The sequence below is a fragment of the Mesoplodon bidens genome (assembly GCF_964165515.1).
Source record: "Mesoplodon bidens genome assembly, chromosome: 6".
Taxonomy (NCBI): Eukaryota; Metazoa; Chordata; class Mammalia; order Artiodactyla; family Ziphiidae; genus Mesoplodon; species Mesoplodon bidens.
This window is the reverse complement of record NC_138162.1, coordinates 19,397,488-19,423,981: the sequence shown is the minus strand read 5'-3', so window position 1 is coordinate 19,423,981 and position 26,494 is coordinate 19,397,488. Positions and strand designations below refer to the sequence as shown.

At 43.7% G+C, this 26,494-nt stretch overlaps 1 protein-coding gene across 1 annotated transcript; it reads right to left on the bottom strand.

Annotated features, from left to right (window-relative positions):
- Window positions 1–1,242: 1,242 nt before the first annotated feature.
- On the bottom strand, window positions 1,243–26,494 carry TNFSF15 (TNF superfamily member 15). The gene is made up of 4 exons (XM_081237336.1): window positions 26,001–26,494; window positions 11,355–11,397; window positions 10,356–10,403; window positions 1,243–6,663 (listed from the first exon to the last, which is right to left on the bottom strand). Exons 1-4 carry the CDS (start codon window positions 26,223–26,225, stop codon window positions 6,209–6,211), a joined length of 771 nt encoding a protein of 256 aa, XP_081093462.1. The 5' UTR covers window positions 26,226–26,494; the 3' UTR covers window positions 1,243–6,208.

Sequence of the window (26,494 nt, the reverse complement as noted above, 5' to 3'; positions counted from 1 at the left end):
TGATCCACTGCTACTCATGATTCTCACAGGGGGACATTGAGATTCGTAGGAATGAAGTGGTTGGCCCAAGGCCTCAGAATTTGCCAGCTGGCAGACCTGGGCCTGGAACAAAGATCTGTTGACTCCAATCCACTGTGTTTTCTACAGTTCCACCCTGGAGCATTATTATTATTGTTATTACTATTATTTTGGTGTGTACATGTGGGTGAGTGGAAGCAATGTGACCAGGGATGGTAAATAAAGATAGTCAAATGATCTAACAATTGGTCAGTTTTGTCTCCTTGATCTGAAGTTCCTAGGGATGTAGAGTCTCTTTGAGAACTGAGTGCAAAAGTTGTGTTTGGTGAGCTGGATTAGAACAATCTTTTTCATCTGGAGAACGGGCATTATGACTTTTGTAGACATTTGACTTTTAATAAATTCAGGGCAAATAATTCATTTCTTTACATAAGGGTAAAAAAAATGTTTTGTTCTTATCACTCCCAGGAGTTGGGTACAAGCTAAATGTGAGAACTGAATTTCAGAAGGACACTATTACATGCTTAGATTTCCCACTGGGAGGGGAAATTTTGAGACCGAGTTTTTGGAGGAGAGTGTTATCCTCTTCTGCCTTAATCCATGTCTCATTTTACCTACAGCTATTAGCTGGAAACAAATGAAATTTCAATGTGACCCTTTTTGACCCACAGAAATGGCAATTTAATATGGTCCCACCCTATTACTGGCTGAGCATCAATGGTGACTCCAACTACTGCTCTGGGAAATGGAAAGAGATGGATGAGTTGAACCCTTTTAATTCTTGCTGACTGCCATTTCATGAATGGCAGCATGTATAGTTTCAGAGAGACCTGGGTCCCAATTCTGGCTCCATCAGGTCCTAATATGACTCTCTCTGGCCTTTCTTTCTCTTTTCTTAGGGTTGTTTGGTACGAGTTTAAGCCACTTACCCACAGAGTCTCCTAATTCATAAAAAGAACTAAGTATATTCCCTCCTTCTCTTCCTTTCCCTCATCTGACCAGAGTGGCACAATCTGTGGGGTTTCATAGTCAGTTTGTCATAGGATTTATTATAACCTGTGAAAATCAGTTGCCATTTTGAATTCAAATACATGGAGAACTAGAGGCATTTTAAAACCCCAAGAGGTTATCCTTAGACCTTAATCTAGAAAGAAAAATAAATGAACAGATGGACAAAAGAATGGATCTAATTATTAAAATTCTGCAGCTTTCAATGCCAATTTATTAAGTTACATCTATTAAATACTTTAAACACGTACAACATTTCATTCACAGTGATTGGAATTCATACAGTAGTGCTGGAAGACAGGGCACACATATCAGTTAAATACATATCCAACAACATACAATATGCAATTTACCTTGGGTTTGTGATGTTTTAACATAAAACATAAAATCAATAAAAGCACATGGGGCTTATCATTAAAACCATATAAACACCTATACTTATTTAATCTTTTCACCCCTGAAACAAAAGGGGGGAAGTTACATATTTTAATGACTTTACAAATAAAGTCATCTGATTAAGTTCAGCTACTTTATTTACTCAACATTTTGTGTCTCCTTCCTCCTGAACGCATATGCAACATGATAGTGGGACTTGCCTGTCATACTCCCTCTTGCCTTGGCTCTCCAGCATCTAGGTAAATGCTGCCATGTGACATATGCTCAAGAAAAGAACTGAGTCATGGATGACATGGAAAGATTGCTGGGCTGGGTGTCAGGAGATATGCATTCTAGCCTCACACTGCTACTAGCTACTGTCTGGCATTGGGCCATTTACATCACCTTTCTGAGCCTTGCTTCCTTCATCCTTAAAATGATGTAACTTGGAGCAGATAAGCTCTGCAGATCCCGTCAGCTCTAAAATTCCATGACGTGCTCTATCGGTCAACATCTCAGAGTCACTTGTGTTGGACAATCTCTGAACAAGTGGGAAATGGCAACCACTTCTAGGCTAGAAGTCCTGAACTCTTGACAAGACCTGCCAGCTTCTTAATGATCAAATAGAACACACAGAAGTCAATTAAAAAATGACCATGTAATCAAAGATTTGGAAAAGACCTCAGAAATCCTCTGGCTCAATCCTTTCTCTCACCTCAGTGAAGGAATGGTTTCTACAGAAGCCTTGAGATGAGCCCTTTGCTTGAATGTCTCCTGGGACTGAGCAATCACTATCTGGGGACATTCTATTTTGGGGTGGAAAGTTCATTTGGATATCAAGCCAGAAATGGTAACCCTGTAACTTCAACTTATTAGCCCTAGCTTTTTCCTCTAGGGAGACATGGAAGAAATTTCTTCCCCCTTTCTACATCACCCCATAGATATTTGATAATATTTCACATGTCTTCCTCCAATTTCTCCTCCAGTTATTATTTATTACTATTTAATAAGAGCAGAAGGTAATTGGGTGAGCCTAAGATTATGATTCAGGGGAATAGTATCCTAGCTCTAGATCACCATTAACTCATTGTGTGATCCTGAACAAGTTAGTTCTGTCTGAGCTGGTATGGTATTTTCTTCTTAAAATGGGTGATGGAAGGGATGGCAGGGGGCAAATGTGTCTCAGAGCTTGGAAAGTTGTAAATATGGTTGACAGAGTGGAGCAGGGCATAGATGTGACTACTCTGACCCTCACTCTCTCACTGCTGGAGCAAAAGCATTCAGGGGTTAACAGTCCACTGAATTCTTCCCAGGCCCAGCTGCCAGTGTGATGCAATAGCTCTCAATATCCAGGACAGCGGTACATCGTTTAAAAAATTTCTTCTAAAAATGGCAGAATACTTCCAGGACTCTGGGTCCTGGGAGGGTAAGAAGTCTTGAGGCGAGTGGCTTCTGCATGTGTTTTGCAAGGTGTAGCGTGTAGAGAGTCCTGTGCTGAAGAATTAATTCCCAATGTCACAATCATGGAAACACGACAGGGAGAGGACTTGGGAAAATACCTTGCAAGAGAAACTTGGCAACAGACCTGCCGTGTGCACAGTGAGCTAGTTGAACTTTTATAATCCAGAGGGGTTACTGACGATCACAGAGGTGGAATTTCCTCTGCGGTGACGTAGCCTAGACTGAAATAGAGCCAAGGGCTCTGGCATGCCTAGTTATTGAAGTGAACCAGACACCTTTCCGGATGTGAAAGTGTACTTTTTCACGTTCTACAGTATGTTAGTCAAAAAAATCTAGGAATTTTAGTAGCTTAAGCAATTTTGTTCCAAATAGATCTAAACCAGGGTCAAAATACTAGTGACCCCATGCATTTTGATCATGGCTCCTGAATTGGCTGAGAAACACAGCCTTTTCAAAACATCTGGGTTATCCATAAAGTTCTAATATTTACATGGCTGTTGATGGCCAAACTCTAGTCCAGGAGATAATAAACCTTTCTCTACATGTAGCTTAAATAATGGATTTTAGCATAGAAAGTATCTTTATTTTCTCCCCTTTTATTTATGGAGAACTATCCTTGAATAGCTATTTAAAAAACCACTTAGAGTAAACACAAGTCATTTTGTTAATGATCATCCTTCATCAAATGGCACCCATTTTTGTAATGAGAAAATATCCATGTGTCTAAAGTTAGCTAATTAATTAGCTAATACAACCAAAATACATTAAAGGATCTGCAGACAATGGAGGTGCTAAGCAGTTAGAATGACGACGTCTGATACTAAAATAATTTATCTTTGTATCCCCAGGGCAAGTAGGTACTCAGTAAGTGTTTGTGGAATTGATTTGAATTCAGCCTTTTCAGAGACATTGAATCGGTAAAACATTTTCTCCCTAAATTATTTTCTAAAGCACGTGAATATGCTCCTTTTTCCCTTCCAAATCTTTGGATGTACCCCATTTACTCCTTTTAGGGGACCATCACATTCTTAAAAAGCATTCTCCCACCTCATTCTCCCAACTAGTATGCTAATTTTTGCTATGGACATAATGCCTAGGAAACAGAAGTTCTGACTTGAGCTCCACTAGGAACGTCTGGCTGGGCCTATCTGAACAGTAAAAGAAATATCAGAGAGAATTTAACAAATTCAGCAGTGAAGACTTGAGCACAATACAATCTTCAATAAACAAGCTTATGATAGGAGCAAAACAAATATGTGGCAGGGATTTTTCCAAAGCCTCAAGTCCTCTAGGATAGTAGGAAATTCCTATTTGTTGGATAAACTTCCAAATTCACCGGATTCCCTGTGGAACAGAGGGAAGGTTTGAGGGCCCTTGGTATAGGGGTTCCTTTCAGTGGAGGGGAAGGTGAGCAGGCCCCTCTGGACTCTTCTATGCCCGCAGATCCTTTGCCATATCCCAAGTTGCTGGGTGTGCTCATGCAGAGCATTTTATTTCCCTAATAGGGTGTGTGTTCTGATCTTGGAGCCAGACTAGAGTCATTGATAAAGCATTCCTGATGTAACAGTAAATATTGTTCTAGGGGTCGGTTGAGGAAACGTTCTCTCATCAAGCTGGGTTTGTAGTTACTGAGAAACCTTTCCTTTCTGCTTTAAGTAAAGGGTAATTAGTCTGTCTGAGATGCCCTTTCCCTGAGGCCATCCGCTGCCTGCCTACCTCCTTTCAGGAGTCACTCAGGCTTCCCTTCCGTTGTGAAGTCACTTCTGAACCAGGTGGAGGTGACCGTACCCTGCTGTGTGCTCATGCTGGGCCTGTGCTGACTGTTTTGAGAAGCTGAGGGCTTTAGAACCTTGACCCCCCAACTCAGAAATCAGAAATTAATTTTTATTTAATTATAATATAAAATATATAAAAATATAATTATAGAGAACCTTTATTATAGAGGCCAAGGTGCTGGAGGTCACTCCGCATGTCACACTGACATGCTCTCAGACTTCCCAGAATGCTCGAAGTTAGCATGTTTCATCCCCATGAGCTCATTTGATCCTGGGAAACAGATTGGTGGATTCCTCCTTTACAGACAAGTCAACAGAGGCTAAGAGAGCAGAAATGCCTCTCCAACCCTTGACATATGAGTGCAGGAAACTCATACAGTTTAGAGGATATGAACTCATTGAAGCAATGCAAGGACCTTCTCAATGTTCAGCCTCTTCTTCAGGAAAGATGCCTTGGCTGGGCTGATTAGCCAATTCCACATTTAAATCCCTTTGAATATTTTAAGAGAAAAATACCCATATAACACTCTGCGTATAAAGTTGTGAATCAAACCTCAAAGCAGATCTTGGTTAACATCTCCAGATTTGGTGACTGATATTTTCCCCCCAGGGAATAAGTCCATTGTCTCTTGGCATCAGTCAAGTTTGTTATATAATTGGTCTGTTAGCTAGAACTCTGTCTTCAAGTTTTTTGAGTGACCTAATCAGCTGGTTATACTACATAGTCAGGAGAGCTTCAGAAATCTTCTGTAACAGTGTCTGACTTGTTAGGACTTAGAATTAGTCCTTGGAATATGTTGAGCAATATTTGACCAGAAGCCATCTAGTGGTATTCATATACATTTGGGTAGAGTCTGTCTCAGTCTTCATAGCGTCTTGTGGGTTAAGGTAGCACACACATAAAAGGCGCTCAAGAACACTGTTCTGAATAGATGCTATTGTTGTATGTATTTCGACATATACATGTGGAACTCACACTTGCTTGTTTTGATGCATGTGTACATAGTAAAGAGAAAGGTAGTTTTTCCCACTTGCCATAGATAGCGTGAAAATCAGTTTCTTTTTTTGAGAACATTTGTGTGAAATATCAGCTCTCTTTTCATTTCTTTAGGCAAGGCATTAAAGTATGTGTTTAGAGGAACTGACCTAGGATTTTGCCTCTGAAGGGTTTACACTGTTTTCTAGGGCGTTAGATTTTGTTTTTAAGGCTCCTGAACTGAAGCAAATGCTTCATAATAAAATTGAACAGTATCTGGGCCCTCTGGGGACAAATGTGTAGTAGGAAGGCGTGGAAATGTTCCATTCATCTGATGATCAGTGTTTTAATGTTTAGAAACTCACCACTCTTCCAAGCAACCATGATAATAGGTCTGTTCTCTTATGCCTTTTTCCAATTAGGATTCTCATCAGTAAGGCACATAAAGTGTGAACTTTGGGCCCCTAAATTTCATGGCTTAACCACTGTCTCTATGGATGTTCCAAAAAAACCTTCTAGTTATAATTACATATGAATGAGGAAAATTAGGAGCGAAGAGGCAGAGGACCTTCACACAATGACATCTGCCTTGCCACTATAGCAAGAAGGCTCCGAAGAAGGTTTTATCTTCTTTTGTGTAATCCACCAAAGAGATGTCACTGACGTTCACCATCAGCTTGTCCCCTTCATTCAAGAAGAACATAGCCCCTAGGTAGATGGGTTGGAACCAGTTGCTGCCTATTTCACACACTGACTTGGTCCCCATTAGGAGCTGGGTTGGCTCAGGGTAGCTGTCCGTTACCTTGGTGATGACCACGATGATGGAGTCTGGCTTGTTTAGTCGGCTCCCTTGGCTGATTTCCCCACACTCGGACGTGGTCCCTCGGAATGTGACCTGGGAGTAAACAAAGTAGTCTCCCGACTCTGGGATCACCAGGAATTTGTTGGTGTAGTTCATCCGGTTCTTGGTGAAGGCCAAGCCAAGTTCATGTTCCCAGTGCAGAGCTGGGAACTGATTTTTCAACGACTGCGTGGGAGTTTGTCTCACAACTGCAAAGACAAGAGGGAGGTTTCATTCGCTTGTGTCAGGACCTGTGGAATTTGCTAAAAAGAGTCTTAAATCATTTTCAAAGAGTAAAGAGATTGGATAAAACCAACAGCTAACAAGTTCCTTGAGGAGGAATGAGTAGAGGCTGTGTGAGTGGACATACACATCTGTTCAGAGAGTAGCATCTTAGGTAGGTGACCTCAAGCAAATCGCTTTGCCTCTCTGAGCCTGAGTTTTCTTATTTGAAAATTTTGAATTTTTCCTGAGCCCTGTGATCCTGGAAAAGAGTTAAGGTTAAAAAATCTCCTTACTCCTTTGTGCTTTGGAAAACAGCTTACAACAAAGAACTACTCTTCCCCAGTGACTTAGATAAAACTGATGGATGACTTCCCTTGTTAACCTGTGCCAAGCCCAGACACCAGACCCTCCCAATTCCCATTCTTTGCTTCATAAGTGATTAGCTGGACTGTTTTATCCTCACTGATTCATCAGAACAAAATGTTTTTTTTTTTTTTTTTTGCGGTACGCGGGCCTCTCACTGCTGTGGCCTCTCCCGTTGCGGAGCACAGGCTCCGGATGCGCAGGCCCAGCGGCCATGGCTCACGGGCCCAGCCGCTCCGTGGCATGTGGGATCTTCCTGGACCGGGGCACGAACCTGTGTCCCCTGCATCGGCAGGCGGACTCTCAACCACTGCGCCACCAGGGAAGCCCAAAAATGTTTTTTAACCAAACTTTAGTTAAGTTTCTCTCCTTCCTCCAGGCCCCTGAACTTCGGCCCACCCTCATCCTGACCCTCAACCTGAACCAGCCTCCTGAAAATAGGCTGGCCTCAGGGTAAAACATTCTCTGAGCCTATCAAGCCAAGCTTTCATCCCACTTCCCCACATCTGGTTCTTTTCAGCTTTGTGTCCTCCTCTCTATAAAAGAAAAACCCTTTTAGCCTAACTCTTGAGACACTTGCAGACTTTATGGTCAGAGGTTCTCCTGACTGCAGTAGCCCCTCCCTCCCCTCCCTCTCCACCTTGTGATAATCCTTTTGCTTAAAGTATTTCTTTACTAAGCGGAAGATTTGCTTTTTTGACATACCTTTCCTTAAAAAACAAACAAATAAGAAAAAAAAAGGAAAGGAAAAGGAGATAATAATGCCTGTGGAAAGGATTAAGAGATGGTTAATTTTTTTTTTAATGTGGAATTAGGAATGTCCTCTAAACTACATTTACTTTTATTAGCCTTCTGGTTTCAGAAATGCTCTGCTACAGAAAGAGGGCATTGCAGAGAGAGAGAGTCATGTTCCTTGTTACTCCCTTCCAATGCATGGTCCAAAGCCACATGAAACACAGGCAGTAATTAATAAAAAATTAGCATGCAGAACACCAGAGATCCAGAAGATTTTGCAAATGCTTCTCCCACATCAACAGGGCCAAAATGTAAGACAAAATATAATTGAGTTGTGGAGTGAAAGGGACTGGGGCTCCGGGCCACATAGGCCCAGTTCCAGTCCCGACTCTGTATCATATAGGTTCTTCTCTCTGAGTCTCATTTTCCTGTCTGTGAACTGGAGACAAAGCTCCCTTATAGTCTTGTTCTGAAGAGCAAATGAGTGAAAGAGACATGGACATATTTATCATGATGGCTGGATACAGTGTTACTCAATACATATTTATTTTCTTTCCTCAAATAAACTAACATCTTTCATTTTGACAGATTAAAAAATAAGCCTGTTTCATTTTATATATTTTTATATGTTTTTATGTTTGCATTATTTACAAGTATATGTTATATTAGAACATATGAATGAATGCTTTTTATGAGGTTATATCTATAGCAGAAAAAAATGAACAGAATCACACCATTGATTCAAACCATTGATTTCAAATAAGATAACCTGCAATAAAACTAATACTTTTCAGAAAAAATTAAAACACATTTTAATTTCCTACAGCCGCTTTTGAAATCCATAGCAATTACCGTTATGCACCGCTGGCCATAGTTTTGAGATAGGTCATATTTAAGTAAGTGTTAAGCAAACTTCTCACCTGGTAATTGACCAAAAACCTGGTTCCTGGATTTTCTAAAGTGTCTTTCCCATTGCTGACTAGACTATGGCTTCTTTTGCAGTTATGACACATGTTCAGAATGTGTGTGTCTCCCCTGGCCCCTGCACTAAGTGGCCCCTGGAGACCTCTGTTGCTTCTTTGCAAAATCTGTAAAAGGGCATTTTTATTAGTCACCTCTTATAGTCTCTACTCCTTCTTTGTGGGTGATGCAATAGATTTAAAAAATTCATCTCAGATGATTAAAAGCAAAAATCATGTATTTTCTAGACAAAGCAAGTTCTATTAACTTGGTATGCAATTAGGCCAACACAGCAGCAAGTAGGAGTTTGGGTAGGAAGTATTTGTAATGGAAACAGTTGGAGTCAGTCTCAAATCTCAACCTTCCTTGTCCTGTGACTTGGGACAAGTGAATTTAGTTGTCTGAGCCTCAGTTTCCCCATCCTGTTGGGCTGATATGCAGAATAAAAGAGATCCTGGATGTAAACTGCCTACCACAGTGCTTGGTACATATTAAAAGCTCAGTAGAACCTAGATTCCTTTCCCAATTTCCACTCCCCCCATTCAATAGGAAGAGGATTGGCATCTCCATACTCAGTTTCTAGGATTTTCCTGCCCAGCCTGTTCAATAACTCCCATTCTTATAGGCAAGTGGTAAGTGATAATGACTGGCATCTCCCTGGTCCTAATCCTCACTCAGGACTCACCACAGTTCCCTCTTGGTCAAACGTTAAGACAGATGTTGTGGGCCACAAGGATATCCCCTTGTGGGTTGCAAGTTTTCTTACAGATCAGAAGAATATGCTTGTTTTTTAACTTTCTAGTTTTTCAATGGATTTTTTTTTGAAAAATCAGCAAAGTTTATTGATTTATTTTAAAATTTGTATTGGAGTATAGTTGCTTTACAATATTGTGTTAGTTTCTACTGTACAACAAAGTGAATCAGCTATATGTATACATATATCCCCTCTTTGTTGGATTCCTTCCCATTTAGGTCACCACAGAACACTGAGTAGAGTTCCCTGAGCTATATAGTAGGTTCTCATTAGTTATCTATTTTATATGTAGTATCAATGGATTTTTAACACGTATTTCTGCACTGTCTTGCTCTATTCTCTGGAGTCGTAGAGGTATATGTGACTCCAGATATGAGGTGTCAGGAATTTTGACACTAGACTTGGGAATCTGGCCAACTGGTGATGTTAAGAGATTGCTCTTAATCTCTTTACATCAATGAAAATTCTTTAGAAATACCTACGTGAATGTAAGTGTCCAATAACTTTTTGAATGGACTCAATAAATTGGCTTAGGGGAGCTTTCATCTTTGACTAGATTCAAAATTACATCAATCTCTGAATCTGAGGAAAGCCATTTCTGAATGACTGAGTGTGAGAATGAAAGAGAGAAACAGTAGATACGGAAGAGAGCTGATAGAATCTGGAAGAAAATGCCCAAGAAACATGGGGCTTTGGACACTTCGAGGGAGGAAGACATCTGAAGACCCTGACTGAGAGGAGGAGTCTGTTACCAAAGGGTGTGGTTTCTAGTTTAAAGCTACAAGAATGAGTTTTGGCAAACACTGAAAGAAACCTCAGGCCCAGGACCCATAGTCTCCTGGAAAACACACCCGGAAGAATTACCTGTCAGGTGTGCCCTTGGCTTATCCCCACCGGCTCCAGGAGGTGCGTCTGTAAGGAAAGGAGAAAAATGCTTTCTATGAGTCAGAGGGTGACTGGAGTGAAGACTGCCTTTGGTGAGCTGCGTGGTGCCTGCAGCTGGAGAGAAACATTCCTCTCCTCCAGTTTGGTCCAGGTCTTTTTTTGGGAGGGGCAGGGACAAGGCAGCCTCAGGAGAAATAATCTTGAACACAAATGAACCTTGGCCCCATGACTTTGGACAAGTTATCCATCCTGTCTGAGACTCTGTTTTCTCATATCTAACATGGGTACATCAATTCCTACCATGGATGATGGGTGTTCAGAATGATTCCTGGCACATGCTTGGTGTTCAGCAGAGCTCACCTTGCCTCTTCTTTGCTTCTGTTGGTTCTATGGGAGCTGGTTGGCCTTTTGCCTTCTTCATAGTCCCTTTAACCATATCCACTGAGCCATCTGGATGTCCTAACAGAGCTAGGTGGGGACAACTCTGTAGCTCTATGACCTTGGCAAATCCCTTTCCCTCTTTGGACCTGTTTCCCTATCCGTTCTCCAGAAGGCCTCAGCATTTCCTTTTGGTTCTCAGAGATGACTATACTGGACAAGTGTGTTCTGACTACAGTGATAAAGATGATGTTATTGATGATAAAAGGAAAAATTATGGCATACTTTTGATGTGCTAGGTATTGTTCTAATATCTTTAAAGGAATTAACTAATTTAATCCACACTAACCCTGGGAGGTAAGTACTATTATAACCACTTTTATTGGTGAGTAAACTGAGACAGAGAAAGGTGAAATTATTTGCCTAAAGGCTGTCAACTCCACAGGCCATGCACTTGGCCGTGGCACCATTTTGCCTTCTTAGTGAGTGGGGAGGAGCCTCTCTTTTCCTCTGGGTCTGCATCTTAACTTCCCATGTATCAGACTATGAGAAATGTTCTTGTTCCCCACAAGAAAAGGCATAAAATATGAACACACTTACAAGATCGCTGGTGTGAAGGTCCAAGCTCCTGTCCTTTTGGAGTCTATTGGGAAAGAAAGATATGGTTCATATTACCTTGTGGTCCTTTTGACCCCATACCCATGCAGCTGCCCACGTTATGGGCGAGTTTAAGATGCTGCTGCTACCCAGCCTCGGTACTCAGAGATAAGGGAAATGGGAATGAGAATATTGGGTTGATGGGAATCTTGCACCCAAGCTCTCTTCTTTCATCTTCCAGCACCCCCATTGGGGTGCCTTTCTCTCTCCTGTGCTTGTCTCTGAAGCTCAACTTTAAAGTTTTGTCCTGAGAGCTTTTCCTGTTCCATTCTAGGGCACTCTGTCATCTTATCATTGCTTCTGTTATGTGAACAAATAGCTTCACTTGCTTTATTTTCTTTTCTTCAGCACAATTTAAAAATTGGAACTGTTGCAAAAAGTGATACCAAAAAAGAAATGACTATGCTCTCTTTCTCATCAACCTCCACAATTCTGCCTTGTTTCTGTGCAATATATGAAGACGTTTTTATTCTTGCAACCCTAGTTTGTGAGCCATTTCAGATACCACATGGTAGTTAAAGAGTAACTGCTTTGGGGGTAGACAGACCTGAATTTGAATCCTGGTTCCAGCATTTATTAACAATATAATCTTGAACAAGACACTTCTACTCTGAGTTTTGGTGTCTTCATTTGAAGAATGGGAATAATAACAACCCCAGCGATAGATAACTCCCAGATTTGAGATGAAGAAAATGTATGAGTCAATAAAAAGAATGCATGGAAAATGAAGAACTACCATTCACAAGACCTGCATATAAACTCAGGAGCAAAACTAAGCTCTTAGTTTAGGAATGACATCACTCTCTTACATTTTCCAATGTTCTCTTCTCTGATACAATTTTGACTCAGCCCAGAGTCCTCTGATTTGATCCTCATAACTACACAGTCCCCAAGACCACTGATCCTCATGTCACCATGAACACTTCTCAATTTTACAACTTAAAATTCATGTGTGTTTGTGTGAGTGTGTGTGTGTGAGTGTACTTGTGAATGAGAAATTGTATGTCCATGTGAGTATGAGCGAAGACAGCTTCATCAGTGGAAGAGGGTATGAGTCAATGTGTTTTTGCATCTGTGTGTTTACATGTGTCTATGGTCTGGTGTGTGCATGGATTCTCTACATGCATGTGTGCTTGTGTGGCTGCAGCTGTGTCATTGGTGAGTCTAGGTCTACGAGCAGTCCTGTGATAACAGGGATCTTATTAGAGCCCAGACCACCAGGCTCTTTTTACTCCAAGACATGTTACCCAACCTCTATTGGAAGCCCTCTTGAAGGCAGAGATCTTGTCTTTGAATGACTAACTGACTTTCTCCCCTTTCCAGTGCTCTTTTTTCCACTTCCCAATTCTGTTGATGGCAACACTATTGCCTCTCCTCAGTTACCAATCCTGAAATTTCTTTCTTTCTTCTTCCACAAACCCAAGCTGTCATTTATATTTTGGACTTTTTCTCATTCATGTCTCTACTCCAGGCCTCAGCACGCTGCTCTCCTGGATTCTTCCCATAGGCTCCTAACAGAGCTTCCTCCACCTGGTTCCTCCTTTTCTTGAACCCATCTCTTAGCCTGCCTTCAGAGGGCTTTTTCTAAAGCATCACTTGGAGACACGTCTCTGTTCATAAACCTTCAATGGCTCCCCATAACCTTTAACACAGTCCCAAATACTTATGTTGGCATTCAAAGTGCCAACTGCCATCCCAGTCTTGTTACCTACTATTTATCCTTCTCCAAATTCTCTGTACTACAGCCATAAGAGGCAACCGCAGTGAATGATTTAAGGGACATGAAAAAGGCAGTAAATGTAGCTACCGTTTATTCGCTGAGTAGTGGCACTGGGCTGTGATAAGCCCTTCACATGCATTATCTCCTTCAGCCTGGCAGTGACTCTCTACGGTGGGTGGTATTTATATCCTCATACTGAAAATTAGGCTTAGGACATTAAGAAACTGGCCCAGTGTCTTATACCTGGAAAGTGGAGGAGCAGGATTTTAGCCCAGGTCAACTGACTCCAGAATCCCAAGCCCTCAGCCATTGCTCCTTATAACTTCCAGGCAAGCCCCTCATCTGCTGAGGTGGATGGATAAGTACTAGTGGTTCCATGCACTGTGACAGTGGGGGAAACACAGAAACCAGAAAACAGGAACCTGGCCCAGAAGTGGGAGAATTGGGGAATTACACCTGAACTGCGTCTTATATATACTCACAGGTATATAATACTCACAGGTATTAACCAGGTAATAAAGATAATGACCATTTCAGACAAGGCTAAAAGCTTGTGCAAGAGTGAGGAGGCCCAACAGAGCACAGGAGCAGTTGGGAAACTGCAAGCATTTCTGCTGCCAAGTGAATATATTATACGCTTTTAGCACAGGGTCATGAGTACCATAGTCTTTGAAAACCTAAACCCAATCGACATGACTACTTATCCAGCATCAATAACTTTGATGAGCTTGGGAGGTGGAGAAGCAGCCTAGAAATGGCCTTATTCTGTAGGCTGTTTCCTTACTTGCTATTGACAGAACTGACAAAGGACTCGATCCTTTGGCAAGGCAGAAAACTGAAGGTGAACTCTCAGAAAGAATTTGGGAGAACCTGGTTGCATCCCCTTGTGTAGGAAATGGCTGCCTTGGTTGGCCACCTTCTACTTCATTTAGTTCTCTGCTGAGAAACCTTCTTGAACATCCTACTTATTTTTGTCTAAGCAGACCCTCAGCTAAGAGTCCAGAGCATTTCTTTTGGCTCAGCGTCCCATTGTCATTAGCAAGAATTCGGGAGTGAACACATTTCCTTATTTGCTCTGCTGGATTTCTGTAACTTGGACACACATTTTATTTTCATATATGGATGGATGTGTGTGGGTTTTGAGTGGCCCACCCGGAATACTACTAAACATCTGGAGGCTACGATAGTGCCTGTTGGTAGGTTTGAAGAACGCAACATTCCAAGAGTCTCCAAGAAGAACATCAGCGGGGACTCTCTCTCCAAGAACAACGTCTAAAGCCTTCCATTGCCGTTTCTCTTAATAATCACTCTGTTTATTATGGGAGGAAGATTATTGTGATAAGAAGCAGGAATGAATGAAGAGGAGATTTGAGAGGATGAACTAGTAGGTCTTTGAGGAAAGGTTTATGCATGTGAGCTGGCTCAATGCCTGCTCTCAAGATGGTTGCTTATAAAAAAAAGTCAATAAATGGCTTACTGTCTTCCAACTCTGACTCATCTCCATCACTTCTGATTATTCTGGGATACCAAGGAGATGATGTCTCCCGAGAGATGCTGGTCACTGCAACATTAGCGTCCAAATCTGAATAGACATGGAGTCCAAGAACACCCCTGAAGAATGTGATTTATTTCCCCTTAAATACCTTCTCAAATCACTGGCTGAGAACCACGGTCCAATTTTATTTCCCCTTCGGAGCATTTATTACTCCCTCAAGTGATATGACTTATTTGTATGCTATTGATTTTCTCTCTCTAGCAGAATTCCAGCTGCCTGTAGAATTCTGCCTGTCTTGCTCACCACTGTATTTGTAGCACCTCAGACAGTGCCTGGCACTCCCACTGGATTATCCATTTGGTAAAATACACTGATGCTCAGGCACCAGTAAGGCAGGCAGAAAACAGAGCAGAAGATGGAGTAAGATTCAGCTTCAGTGACTTTATCCAGAGTTTTACAATTAAAAAAACTAGGAAAGAGCCCCTTTAATTTTAGAATACATGCAAAGTTTTGAGTTTTTGTTTAAATTAAAAAAACTTGATTATGTAGAGGTGGGTAGCCATAATCTTTTAGTACTGGGGCCTCCAAAGTTTTTCATCAGGCTCTGCTTGGAGCATAGCCATGGCTCTAGAAATGTTTGTTGAGAGTTGTGACAGTTGGCCGGGACCAGAGCCAGAAAAGGCAAATGTGTCTGCCGATGGGCATACATATTAGTGGGAGAGTGGGTTGCCTGCCACCCTGGTATTTATTAGCCCGAGCAAAGTAAGCTGGTGCTTTTCACCCCTTAGTTCTTAGAGGTCAGGGAATTTTCACTCTCACTTGATTTTATTTCCTTTTTTCTTCTTGCTTCTTTTTTGGGCGGGGGTGCTGCATATAGATTGGTAAACCCCAACTCAAACTAACCATGACCTATTACTTTAAGCATTTTCAGAATTCTCTAATACTTCCAACAGGGAACAAAGAAGGAAGGAGGGAAGGAGGAGACTACTGTCTAGCTGAGGGTTTCCCTGTGCCAGGCCCTACTGATGTTTATGTGTGCTCCTCATCTAGTAAGTACTCCAGCTGCTCTCAGAAGGGGTTATCACCTGATTATAGTCTTTGTAAGCCAAAGGCAAAGAGTACATGAAAGGCCTGGGAGCTAAACCTTTAGACCAAGTACAGACTGGCACATATGAGGAGCCCCATAAACATTAGCTGACTACATAATGGATGAGCCTGAAACGATGTGGTCTTTGAGATTCTCTTATTGGCATTTCCCCAGAAAAATCCCCTGAGCGTATTTTAACTAATGACCCATTTAGCCTCTCTCCCATATTCTGTACTCACTCTCTAGTATATTCATAAACAGGAAGAGATATCTATTTCTTGCCATCATAAATGCCACAATTGCAAAGGCATAAATGTTTTATGACCCATAACATCCTCCCAGCACTTCTAGGAGAAATACGCAGACATGTGCCTTTGCCTTTTCCTCTTGCAATTTCCCGTTTGTACTTGCACAAGGATAAATCCAGCCTGGACATGTTTGATTCCAAGGTTGTTTCATTTCATCCTCCTCTAAGGTACACTGGACGGTGTTGTTTTTTTCCCTCCACATCTTTATTGGAGTATAATTGCTTTACAATGTTGTATTAGTTTCTGCTGTACAACAAAGTGAATCAGCTATACGTCTACATATATCCCCATATCCCCTCCCTCTTGAGCCTCCCTCCCACCCCTCTAGGTCATCACAAAGTATCTAGTTGAGGGGCTTCCCTGGTGGCGCAGTGGTTGAGAGTCTGCCTGCCGATGCAGGGGACGTGGGTTCGTGCCCCGGTCCGGGAGGATCCCACATGCTGTGGAGTGGCTGGGCCCGTGAGCCATGGCCGCTGAGCTTGCGCGTCCGGAGCCTGTGCTCCACAACGGGAGAGGCCACAACGGTGAAAGGCCCACGTACCGCAAAAAAACAAAAACCAAGAAGTATCTAGTTGATCTCCCTGTGCTATGCAGCAGCTTCCACTAGCCGTCCATTTTACATTTGGTGGTGTATTTATGTCAATGCTACTCCCTCACTTCATCCCAGCTTCCCCTTCCCCCCCATGTCCTCAAGTCCATTCTCTACATCTGTCTTTATTCCTGCCCTGCCACTAGGTTCATCAGTACCGTTTTTATAGATTCCACATATATGCATTAGCATACGGTATTTGCTTTTCTTTCTGACTTGACTCTGTGTGACAGACTCTAGGCCCATCCACCTCACTACAAATAACTCAATTTAGTTTCTTTTTATGGCTGAGTATTATTCCATTGTATATATGTGCCACATCTTCTTTATCCATTTATCTGTCGATGGACACTTAGGTTGCTTCCATGTCTTGGCTATTGTAAATAGTGCTGCAGTGAACATTGTGGTACATGACTGTTTTTGAATTATGGTTTTCTCAGGGTATATGCCCAGTAGTGGGATTTCTGGGTCGTGTGGTAGTTCTATTTTTAGTTTTCTAAGGAACCTCCATACTGTTCTCCACAGTGGCTGTATCAATTTACATTCCCACCAACAGTGCAAGAGGGTTCCCTTTTCTCCACACCGTCTCCAGCATTTACTGTTTGTAGATTTTTCCTTTATGTCCATTCTGACTGGTGTGAGGTGATACCTCATTGTGGTTTTGGTTTGCATTTCTCTAATGATTAGTGACTTTGAGCATCCTTTCATGTGTTTGTTGGCAATCTGTATATCTTCTTTGGAGAAATGTCTATTTAGGTCTCCTGCCCATTTTGGATTGGGTTGTTTGTTTTTTGATATTGAGCTGCATGAGCTGCTTGTATATTTTGGGGATTAATTCTTTGTCAGTTGCTTCGTTTGCAAATATTTTCTCCCGTTCTGAAGAATGTCTTTTCATCTTGCTTATGGTTTCCTTTGCTGAGCAAAAGCTTTTGTTTTATAAGGTCCCATTTGTTTATTTTTCTTTTTATTTCCATTACTCTAGGAGGTGGGTCAAAAAGGAACTTGCTGTGATTTATGTCATAGAGTGTTTTGCCTACGTTTTCATCGAAGAGTTTTATAGTGTCTGGCCTTACGTTTAGGTCTTTAACTGGACGGGGCTTTACATGCAACACTTAGAGCGGTACAGAGCAAAGAATGTGGTGTTTGCAGCCCAGCAAATGTGGAAATCCCAGCTCTATTATTTCCTAGTTGTCACTTAACCTCAGTAAGACTCAGGTTTCCTCATCAATAAAAGTAAACAATGATTCTTTCCTCCCAGGACTGTTGTGATGGCTAAGAAAGACCAGACACATAGAGTGGATAGCCAGTTCATTTTCCTTCTGTGTTTGTGCTCAATCAATCCTGTGGTATGTGTTTTTGGTTCCATTTACCTTCCCCTTGGTCCCACCACACCACCTGTGTGTCTCTTTATGACCAGCGGCACAGAGATCATTTCGGAGCTCTGGACGGCTTCCCCCTTCTCCCAACAGGAGGGGCTTCCTCAGTCCACAGTTTGCTTCTGGACTCCTGCCGTTTCAGCATCTACAGGAGTTAAGGGAATGGGATATCCCTCCCCCCGTTCATACTCCACGCTTGTTGCTGCTGTAAGCTCCTGGGCCTCATTAAGGACACCAGGCTGGGAGATGACCTCTTACAGCCATGGTGCTGCGGCTGCCGGGCTGCCTGTGGTCTGTTAGATGAGGAAGCTGGGGTTGAGCAATGTGCGTGTTGATTTTAAAGGGGGAATGAATGGATCGTGGAATCACCAGCCAGGAGCTGCAGCAGAGGTGTGGGATTCACACTCCCTGCTCGCTTGCCCTCCCTTCCTTTCATTTCGACAGCGCACCCTCACCTTCTCTGGATTCTCTGCCCTTTGCCCCTGGGTGACCTTGTGAGTGAGCTGGGCTTCTCCTCCAGCTGTACCAGGGCTCCCTGAGGCTACAGCAGAGGCAGCCACTGCGTGCTCAGTGTTTTGCAAAGGGGCTTATCGTTCCTGTCCTCGTCCAACAGAGGGAATAGCTCGAGTGAAATGAAAGGCTCAGATGTGGAGTCAGTAGAGAGGTAATGTCTGTGGAGCATCTACCTTGTGGCAGTGGCTTTCCGGACTTCTCCTTGCAGAATCCTCAGCAAAATGCTATGAAGAAAGTGTGTTACACTCCCCATTTTGTAGACAGGGAGTGTAAGACTTAGGGAGGTCAGGTACCTCGTGCATCTCTCCAGCCTTCTCTCCAACGGGGGAATGCTTAGTGAGTGCCCTCTGTATGCCAGGGATAGCTAGGCGTCCCCAGGGGAGGAAGGGAACTAGCATTTATGAGCACTTACTATGTGAAAGGCATTTTCTAGGGTATCATTTTTAAATCCACCTGGCCACCGCCAGAAAGTGAATGATTTGCTGGGTTTATACTCAGAGGCACACTAGCGTAGTGGTTAGGAGGAACATACACGTGGGTTTGAATCCCAGTGTCACACTCTGTGTGACTTTGGACATGTGGTTTCGATTTTCTAAGCCTCAGATTCATCTTCTTTAAAGTGGAGATAACAGTAGCACTTTCTTCATTGTGCAGTTTCAAGGATTAACTGAGATGATGCATGAAGTACCAACGGTAAACATGTAGTACACGTGTTATATGCCAGACCTCACATTAAGAACTTTATAGCATGATCTCATGTACTCTTCTCAAAGGGCTAAATATGAAAAAACTTAGAATGGAGTCTGATTATATAATAAATTATTATAAGGTCACAGTTGTGATGTGGTGGGGCCATGGCTTTCCTTCTAATCTGTGTACCTCTGAAGCCTGAGCTGGCATCACTATAGGGTCCTGCTGGTCTGGATGGAAACCAGGGCGTCTCAGGGGAATGTGTAGGAGAAAGGAAGTGCAGGGAACAAGGGCTAGGAGCCTTGCGTGGATTTTCAGGAAGGGTCGAAAGTGAGATTGGAGGGGACCAAAGAGAGGTGAGGAAAATGTGTGCAGATGATTCTAGAAGTAGGACTTGGAGGGAAGGACAGACTGACAGTGGTGCAGCCCTGGGAAGCAGTGCCTCCCTTGGCATCCCTGACTCTTCATTGCACAGTGCTGAGTGCCCGTTCTGTGGGCTGAGCCAGTGTGGTGCATTCAGTTATGCCTGGAGCATAGAGTCCTGTGTTCTGGAGTAGTGCTCGGGGAAGACAAAGGCCCGGCCTCTGGGGACCTGTGGGCCAGAGCAGGGGCGGTGGGCCTGTCCTGAAGGCAATGGATGCCACTAAGGACCAAAAGAAGGCCCAGGCCATGTCAAGTGCAGCCGGTAAGGGATGGATTGAAGCGTGGGTTGAGGGTACAAGACCAGGGTGGAGGAGGAGGCACGAAGATAGCTCACAAATATCAGAGGCCAAGAAAAGCCCTCCAGTGCCAGAACCTGCTCTCTGGACTGGTGATGGCAGATTCCAGGGCAGCTGCAGAATTTGTTCTCTTTGACATAATTTCCATGAGCAGGGAAGTTCCGAGGACATAACTGTTACAATTGCTAATCCTCCACCCCCTGCCAGATACTTTAAGGGTTTTATTTCTAATTATCTCTATTTCATACATTAAAAAGCTGAGGCCAGGAAGGTTAGGTAACATGGCTAAGAAGTGGCTAAGCCAGAAATCAAACTGGGTTTGAACTTTTGACCCATGGTTTTTCCACATTGCAAATCTATCTAACATTCTCCAGGAGTCTAAAGATCCTAAAACATTTTACTGTGTCTCTCTCTCTATATTATATATATATATGTATTTTTTTGTATAGGTAACATATACATTTTGTACAAAAGGATATAGGTTTGAAAATGTGTCCCCATTTCCCTTGTTACCCAGCCACCCAGTTTCCCCATCTGGATGCTAACAGAGTTACCAGACTCTTTGTTCATCTTCCTGAGATAGTCTATGCATTTATAAATACATTCATACATATTAATGTGCATTATTTTTTCAGAAAATGAAGTGTTTCACATTCTATATGCTGTTATGTGCTTTGATTTTTTCACTTAATATACATCTTCAAGAAATTCCCCATCCTTACACATAGAGATGCTTCATTTTAATTTTCCATTGCATGAAAGGACCATGATATATTTAATTGATGCTATATTTATGGTCACTTCACCTAAAGGCAGTTAACCCAACCTTCTCAAATCTAATTTTGATTTCTGCTCTGCAACTTACTGGATAATAAGTTTGTCGTGTTGAATCTTCTTTCCTTACACACCCCCTGAAGGAAGAGTCCAGTTTAAAATATTTTTTAACAGTCCTGGTGACCGTTTTTGTTGCTGCTAATAAAAACCTGGAACATTACTCACAAGTTGCTGTTGCTTTTCCACAGTCTGGTCTAGGGACCCAGCAAGAAAGGAGTTGGTTCTGTTTTCTGGTAGAACGAGGCCAGGCAACATAGAAATAGTATCTAGTTCTAGGTCTGCCCCCAAGCTGCTCTGTGACCCTGAACTTTTCCTTCCCGTCTCTGATCCTTGGTTTCTTCAACTATAAAACGAGGAGATTAGACTAGATCAAGGGTCAGCAAACTTTTCCTGTAAAGGGCCACCTAGTAAATATTAACTTTACAAGTCATATGGCCTCTGTCACAAATACTTAACTCCACTGTTCAGTGTGAAAACAGCCAAGGCAGTACGTAAGCAAATGGGTGTGGCTGTGTTTCAATAAAGCTTTATTTATAAAACATGCAGTGAGTGAGATTTGGCCCGTGGGCCATAGTTGCTGACCCTGGGACTAAGGGCACTTCCATCTCTTAATTTCTATAAATCTGTGAAGAGCTTTTCCACTTAGGGGAAAGAAAGGGACAAATACCCAGCTGGTGCCCATATTGCAAGCACTTGTGAGGGGCTTTATAGAGATTCCTTAGAATCCTCACTGCACTTCAGTAGGGTGGGTATTATGGGAAGACTGAAACTCGGGGAGCTTCTGTACTTTGCTCACTCTCTTCCTTTCAAGTCCTTTTGAGCCTTCTCTTCTCAAGCCTCAACTCCCTTCTAAATTAGAGTAGAAAAGATTCTCAGGGATGCTGGCCTCCTCTGGTTGCTACAAGGATGGAATGAGGAAGTCCCTTAGGGCAGCCCCAGCAGAGGGAACAGCCCCGGTGAGGACCGGGAACAGGAGAGCACTGGAGTCCTGAGGGAACTGAGGGAAGCCGGGGTGGCTGAGAGGCCAGAGGCAGGAGAGAAGGCAAAGGGGTAGAAGATGAAGCCACAGAGGTGACACAATGCAGCGAAAGCTTCCAGAGAATAATTTGGGCTCCTATGTGGAGAATCAAGGCCAGGCCCATCTTTACAGAATTTCTTGTTTTACAGAATACTCCTGTTCCCTATCCTCCTCAACACGTGAGGGTGATCCCCTCATTTATCCACAGAAAGGGCAGATGGAACGTACTTTCGTTGATCAAGAGCTTGACTGTGGTTGGGGAGGAGGTGGAAGGGAGGCAACAGGGAAACCAAGAGAAACTGGATATGCCAGCTCTGAGGCTTGGCCCCATCCCTCCCCGGCTGGGACCTTGGGTGCTCACACAGACGCCCTCTCTCCAAATTCCTCGTCTGCCACATGCCACTGCTCACCCTCTTGCTGCACCTCTGGGTTGGTGTGAGTATCCAGCAGGATCCTGCTTGTGAGAGCTCCCTACAGGTCTGAGGTGCGAGCTCATATCATGTCGTTTTTATTGTCATTATTATCATCAGCTTATCCTCTGCTGCTGCCGAGCCTGCTCTCCAGGCCTGTGAATGTATCTGAAGGTCTGTGTGACCCTCCTCTCTCAATTTCACTTGTGTTAGGATTGAATTGCCTTTTGCCTGGCCACTGCGGGAGTGGAAAACTCATCCCATAAACAATCTCAGATTCCATGGATCTCCTGAAGGCTGTGGGCAGAGGAGGAGGACTGTGGGGCTGCGTGCGGGAGGGGAAGAGGAGGAGGGAGCGAGGCTGGGACACAGAGGAAGCGGGTGTAGGCGGCGGCGAAGGTGGTTATTGGCCCCTGGGTGAGTCTGGGGGAGTCCACTCGGGCAGATCACAGTGGGGCTTTGTATTTGCAGGGCTTGTGGAATGTTCCAGGCTTTGAGGGAGACAGATCTGAGTTTGAGTTCTGGATCTAGGTCTTACTAACGGTGGGATCTAGATCATAAGGACAAGTGCAAATGAAAAATAAGAGGCTTAGTTCCCCCTGTTGAAAATAAGGGATGAGATTTCTTTCCCTTCCTTTTTCCTAGAGCATTTTGGTTAGAAAACTTGTAAGTACTTTCTTCTTGCTTTGAAATGTATATAAATCCTTTTGAAGAACAGATAGGCCTTTTCTTCCCCCCCACCCCGCCCTCGTGACCTGGGAACATCTCTCTGAAATGTGAACATCAGGAGAGGTAATGCCCCCATCTCCTAGTTTCTGTAGGAAGACAGGTGCCTAATTTAGGTGGGCACCTTGCTCCAATTTGCCAAACTACCATAAGGAAATTAGAAGTTGGTTTTTCCCCTGGAGAAAGCCAATTACCTAACACAGATGGCCACTTCAATTACAAGGAGAAGTTTGGATGAACTCTGCGTGACAAATGGTGCCGTCGGGTCCTGTTACCGCGTACTTGTAGCTCTCTCCACATTCCCAACATATAAACTGCTCCTGCACGTACCTTATTAGTGCTGCCAGAGTACTGATATTAGTATCTTTTTTTGGTAGAAAGAGAAACAGACTCCAAAAAAAAAGAAAAGAAAAGAAAAGAAACCATGTGCTTATTTACACAGCTGGAGGTTACGGAGCTGGGAGTCAAACTCCTGTGACTAAGAGTCCTGACATTTCATTGTTATGTCCTCAAGCTGTCCCGGTGACCTGGTTTTCCTACTTGAATCCCATCTTCTTGCATCTCTTTTGAGCTGGTTATTGTCTGTTAGCCCCTCCCGATCCACTCTATGCCCTGAGCCCTCACTGACCTCCTGGCACACTTGCTCCTTGGCTCTTTTGAGCCCGGCTTCCAGTTGAGTCTGGCCAAGGGGATGAGTGGCTGGGGGCAGACTGGTCAGAGTTTTCCCTCCCTGCTTTCTGTTCCCTCCCTGCTGCTTTGGCAGATGGCCTTCCTCAACTCAGCTCTCAACTCCTCCAGGCAGGCCCTCTCCTACGTTTTAGGTCTCCTTGGGTTCCTCTAAAACTTTTCCCTCTATTTGCCTCTTCAGGCCAAGGGGTGGTGACCAGCTTCATACTGTTGGTAACCCCAGGATGCTTCCGGCCCTGCTGTTCTCATCTGTCTGCAACTCAGTAAATTGACCTTTCTTTGAACTCTTTAAGCATTCTTACTTAAATCTCTTCTTTGAATGGGCCAGGTGTTTCTTTTCAGTACTCGGATTGCTGCATGTGCCCCAGCCTTAGCCCCATTTCCCTTTCTTTTTCTTCTGACGTAAGTTATATAGCCTGGCCAAACCACAGCTCCAGAGGTCCCCATGACAGAATGGGGTATTGGCCTTTGCATCTCTCTTTTTTTTTTTTTTTTTTTTTGCGGTATGCGGGCCTCTCACTGTTGTGGTCTCTCCCATTGCGGAGCACAGGCTCTGGACGCGCTGCTCCGCGGCATGTGGGATCTTCCCAGACCGGGGCACAAACCCGTGTCCCCTGCATCGGCAGGCGGACTCTCAACCACTGCGCCACCAGGGAAGCCCAGGCTTTGCATCTCTTGAGTGCCTGCAACAGGGCAGGCGTGCAGCTCCTTCCCTCAAGGGGCTTCCTGGGCAGTGCCAGCTTGTGCTTCACACTCTCTTCCTAAGCACATCACTGGCCTCTGCTGTACCGTGACATCCCACCTGATGGACTTTTAGATCAACACAACATGGGCAATCTCAGACATCGTTTGGGGCAGAGGGAGTGTTTTTCATCAGAACGCAGGAGAGCTCAGGTTACTGGAAGCCACTTAATGCCTCATTCAAGAACAGCCATCTCTTTCTGGCTAAAGAGGGACTGAGTCCAGAATGCTGACTGCACGCTGCAGTTTGACTTTGTTGGAACCAGCCCCATGGCGGTCTAGGCGTCACAGCCTGAACCCCCATGCCCTCCCATTCTCCTGTAACATGAACAGCATTTCCGGTCGTCTGCATATTTCTACATTTCCTGAATGATGGCATGTGGCCATGGATGTTGCTGTCTGAATCTCAGTCTGTTTGCTGACCCTCACGGGTGGTGAAAGTTACACATTAACCATGGCTTGCTCGTGGTCTCTGCTTTGAAGTTGCCAGCAGTGCTTAGAAAACAGGTTTCCAATTAAACCAGCTGAAAAACCTGTTTGCCCCTCTGGAATTTAATACTTTGGACCGAGGTTAAATTGGCTACCAGAGATTACGTAGGAGAGTTGTTTTTGTTTTTGTTTTTGTTTTTAAAGGGTATCCCTTGAATGACATATTCTTCAGGTTTTAAGGTTTTTGAAGTTCCTAGTCTAGAACTGTTTTCCCCATCACCTGTCAGCACCTGCCCACCATTGCACCATTGTTTTCCCTAGACTCTGTATTCTTTTTTGACTAAGCTCCCTGACACCCCACCCCTACCAAGACCAGAGAGATAAATGATCAGGTAGGAGATTCTTTCTTGAGCTTCGAAAAGGAATATTTCTAAACCCAAGAAAGGGGAGTTGATTAAATTATAGCACATACGTACATAGGAATACAGTACAACCATCTATATCATCATGCTGCTGTGAATTTACTAACAATAAACAAAATCATAATAGGAGACTCAAAATAATCCTATCTTATTAAAAAATATGGAATTATATATTGCCAAATGTTAATAACGGTCACTCTATGCAGTTATGGGTAATGATAATTATCTTCTTTTCCTTATCTGTGTTTTCTACCTTTTTTTCAATGACTATGTATTAGTTTTGTAATTTAGTGGGTTTTTTTAGTTTTTCATTTTTTTTTTTTTTTTTTTTTTCCTTTTGCGGTACGCGGGCCTCTCACTGCTGTGGCCTCTCCCGCTGCAGAGCACAGGCTCCGGACGCGCAGGCTCAGAGGCCATGGCTCACGGGCCCAGCCGCTCCGCGGCACGTGGGATCCTCCCCGACCGGGGCACGAACCCACGTCCCCTGCATCGGCAGGCGGACTCTCAACCACTGCGCCACCAGGGAAGCCCTCATTTTTTTAAAAGAAAATGTTCCCAAATTATCAGTGCACTATGATAATAATTAACTAAAATAAGTGGCTTGTGGTTGTTTTCATATAAATCTAAAAAGGCACAATTCATCCCCCAGAAATACTGAGAATAAAAACCAAATTGGAGTTCTCCACTTTTCACATTCTACCTTTCCTTTGCATATGGAAGCAGGGACCATGATGGGCCAAGAAGCTCTGTCCAGAGCTGCGATAGCGGCCAGGTGGCCCCAGGGGGGTCTGCTGATCCCCCAGGTCACTGCGGAGTCTTGCTTACCTGGAACACACAGTCCTCTCCTTGGGCCCGGAGCTGGCCAACGAGCAGGTAGGCGGTGAGTCCTGCCAGGATGGGGAGCAACACAAGGCAGCAGGTCAGAGCCCAGCGTGCACTGTTGCTCCTGGATGCGAGCCCAGCTCTGGCCTTGGGCCCGCAGCCGCCGTCCTCGGGCAGCATTTCAACGCTGGCTGTTTCCCCAAAGCCCGGCCCTAGATCCACTGCCATGCCCCTGATGGTCTTAGAGTTGCCTCTAACTCCTTCGGGACAGAGAGACCCCCCATTAAATAGAAGCCCAGCTCTCACAGTGGGTGAATTAATCACTGCCTACTCCTCCCCCTGCCCTCCCCCCTCCACTTTCCACAGCCAACTGTGCCCCGCCCTACCCTGCTAGGGAATGCACCGCCTACAACAGAAACCAAGTTTGGTTTAAGAAAAAAAAAAAAAAAAAGAGAGAAGGAGAGAAGAAGAGGAAAGCTTTCCCAAGCATATTTATA